Here is a 3,013-nt window from a genome sequence, read left to right on the forward strand (position 1 = left end):
TTCGCTAATATTATATTCCATGCTCTTTAATATCCTAATCCTAGTCAAGTGTAGTACCATATTCTAGAAAAATAATCATGCATCAGGATAGCCTTAGTTTAATGGAGCCTTGCATAAACCCTCAATTTGCAAATTTAAAATAAAGCAAATGAATGGAATATTAAAAAAAGATAGAAAAGCTATTCTCCTAAAATTTAAAAAAGAAAAAGTTACATATTCTCATGGCCTATAAATACAAAGCCTGCACCATGTAAAGGGTTCAACAACACACACAATAACACAAAACATCTCATAATCCAATTTATTTCACTTCATTTCCTCTCTCTCTCTCTCTCTCTCTTCATGCTTCCAATAGTCAAAATCCTCACAATATCTACTACTCTGATAGTAGTACCCCTACTGGCTCTCATCAGAGACATGGTAGGTTGCGAATCCTCGAACAAGGCTCGAATCCTTTTCGAGTGAGAAACGCAAAATCTTCGACCTTTTCAGGATTTTCATTGATTTCACTCACTCAACCCCGTTGTCAAAAAATGGATTCAATCAATTTTTATGACATCAAAGCTGAGAAGGCAAACGCAATCTTGAAATACCGCCAGCTTCGAAAAATCGCAAAACTCTTTCGGTTGATAGAGGTGCTTGCTGTTCTGCTCCTGCTTTCCAGGTTTTCTGTCCAACTCCCTCAGGCTGTCAAGAACTCTGCCTCTTACTTCAAAGACATATCCGGCTTCATGGTAAGTCCTCGCTTCGTGTTTGTCGTTGGAAATGTAATAGTTATCATTCTCTACGCCAAGTCGGGCAGATTTTCAGCTAAAGACTCTAGCACAGACAGCTCGGGTGGTGATCTTTACGAAGAGTTTGTTCAGAACAGCGAAAAGAATCAAAAACTTCGTGGCGATGGGATTGAGTACCAGGCCATAAAAAAAAGGCCCGAGGATAGTATAGTTTCTGAGCAAGCTCCTCATACTTCGGAAGTCAAGAAGTTCACAAGGAGTCAGTCAGAGAATTTAGAACGCGCGGTTTGCAAGAGCTCGCGGCACTTACTGAAACGATCAGAGACGGAGAAATTCAAGGAAAATGTTCAGTCTGGCGGGAAATTGGTAGGGAGCGAGTACCCCGAAGACGGTATGAGTAACGAGGAGTTTCGAAGCAAGGTTGAGTCCTTCATTGCAAGACAGCAGAAGTTTCGACTGCAAGAAGAGTTCTCTGTAAACTAGGGTGAAATATGGGGAAGTCTCTATTTGTGTTCCTTATTTTCTTCGTTTTTTGGGGATTTTTTTTTTTGGGGGGGGGGGGGGGGGGGGTGGTGGTATTTCTATATGTATTTGTACATAGCTATATCAAGAGTGCAATTAAAATTTACTATAGTTTGTTCATATTTCACTATGATTATTCTCCGTTCCCTCTTGTGATGTTTCATGGATTGGGATAACTCAATAGATTCATGTATGTTAAAGGATGAAGTGAAAGCTAATTTCTAAATTTTGTTCAATTTGTAGGTAGAAGATGAATTAGTCATGAAGAAAACTTATCATTTCCAATCCTAATAAAATGGTACGATATCAAGCCCTTTAAATTATAATTAAATCTATTTAACTCATTTAATTTGGACAAAATTTAGAAGTTGGAAATCAAGCTTCATGCCTTACATCAACATAATTTAAATTTAGTGAATTATCCAATTCGATCTAATATGTGCGTCATAAATGACATTAAACAAGGTAACATGATCATTTAGTTTCACACTCATGACCAGAGTTCAACTCCTGCTTCATTGCTTTATGAACCCTAGGCCTACAATTTTTACCAAAGTTATCCACGTGATAAGACTTTCCAAGCATATACCAATAGGGCAAAAGGAAATTGATAATTAGAGAATTTTCCAGAGGTGTTTGGTAAGGCTCAAATAAATGGGCATAATGGCAAAGAACATATTCCAAGTTCTGTTCTAACACATCATAATGCATGAATTCCAAATTTTCTTGTTAATTATCATAATGGGATAAGTTAGGATCATAAAGTCTGATGAGTGTGGTCCTATGAAACTGAAACCAATATAGCAAATTGTAGCTTGTTTGGTGAACTTGATGAGATTGGGTCTTAGGAATATGATTAGATTGATAGATATGCATTGCATAACTCATGTGTGTGATTGGGTTACACAACCCATCATATTTTCCCTTATTTCAGATTTATAGCCAATCTAGTTCATGTTACAATTTTTCTCACCAAATATTAGCTAGGCTACAAGTCAAATTTAATTAGAAATAACTCATCTCATCCTGCTCACCAAACGGGTCTTCCCCCAAAGCAGTTTTGACAGCCAGTTTTTCAGCCATTCCATAATCCATAGACTTGGGTGGACAGATTCATATGGATGAGCATCTTTACAGTTTTATTCTTTACCCCAACAACACAAGACCAAAGTAAGAGGGACATCATCCAACTGTACAAAGCACTAGATGTTGGTACACAGCGTACTTCTAATCGCTTTTGCTATACCCACTAAACTATAACCTTATTGGATTCTCAATATTTTAAACAGAATTTAGAACAGAGTTCTTCATATTTCTTGTAGTTTATTTAAAGAAGTGTGTGTACGAATATGTGTAAAATAAAATAATTGGTAGACTTACTGTTACTACTTGGTACAAGCTAGGAGTCGAGAAGCTCTAGTTTGAGAAAAGATGTGTTTTTGCTCATCATCTTAAAATGTTTGTAATACTCATTATTCTATTAATTATCATTCAATGAGCTTAAATTTTGAAATTTGTATAATAAATAGATCAATTTAAACTCATCCAACGAATAACCAAAAAAAAGGTGGTAAATATTACCACTATTTTGGAATTGTGAGCAAATATATTTCCAAGATCTTCAAGAATGTTCCCGCCATATGGCAGTGTCAAGTGGTAACCCAATTAAAAATGCCACGTGTCAAATATACCAGTTAGGAGTCAATATGCATGAATAGATTGAGAAAAGCTCTTAATTAATTGGTTTTCCCTTTGAT

The 3,013-nt window shown here is 36.1% G+C and overlaps 1 protein-coding gene across 1 annotated transcript; it reads left to right on the forward strand.

Annotated features, from left to right (window-relative positions):
- The first annotated feature begins 251 nt into the window (after window positions 1-251).
- On the forward strand, window positions 252-1,482 carry LOC103424219 (uncharacterized). Its single transcript, XM_008362315.4, has one exon. It carries the CDS (start codon window positions 534-536, stop codon window positions 1,215-1,217), a length of 684 nt encoding a protein of 227 aa, XP_008360537.1. The 5' UTR covers window positions 252-533; the 3' UTR covers window positions 1,218-1,482.
- Window positions 1,483-3,013: the final 1,531 nt, after the last annotated feature.

This window comes from Malus domestica, chromosome 05 (assembly GCF_042453785.1).
Source record: "Malus domestica chromosome 05, GDT2T_hap1".
Lineage (NCBI taxonomy): Eukaryota > Viridiplantae > Streptophyta > Magnoliopsida > Rosales > Rosaceae > Malus > Malus domestica.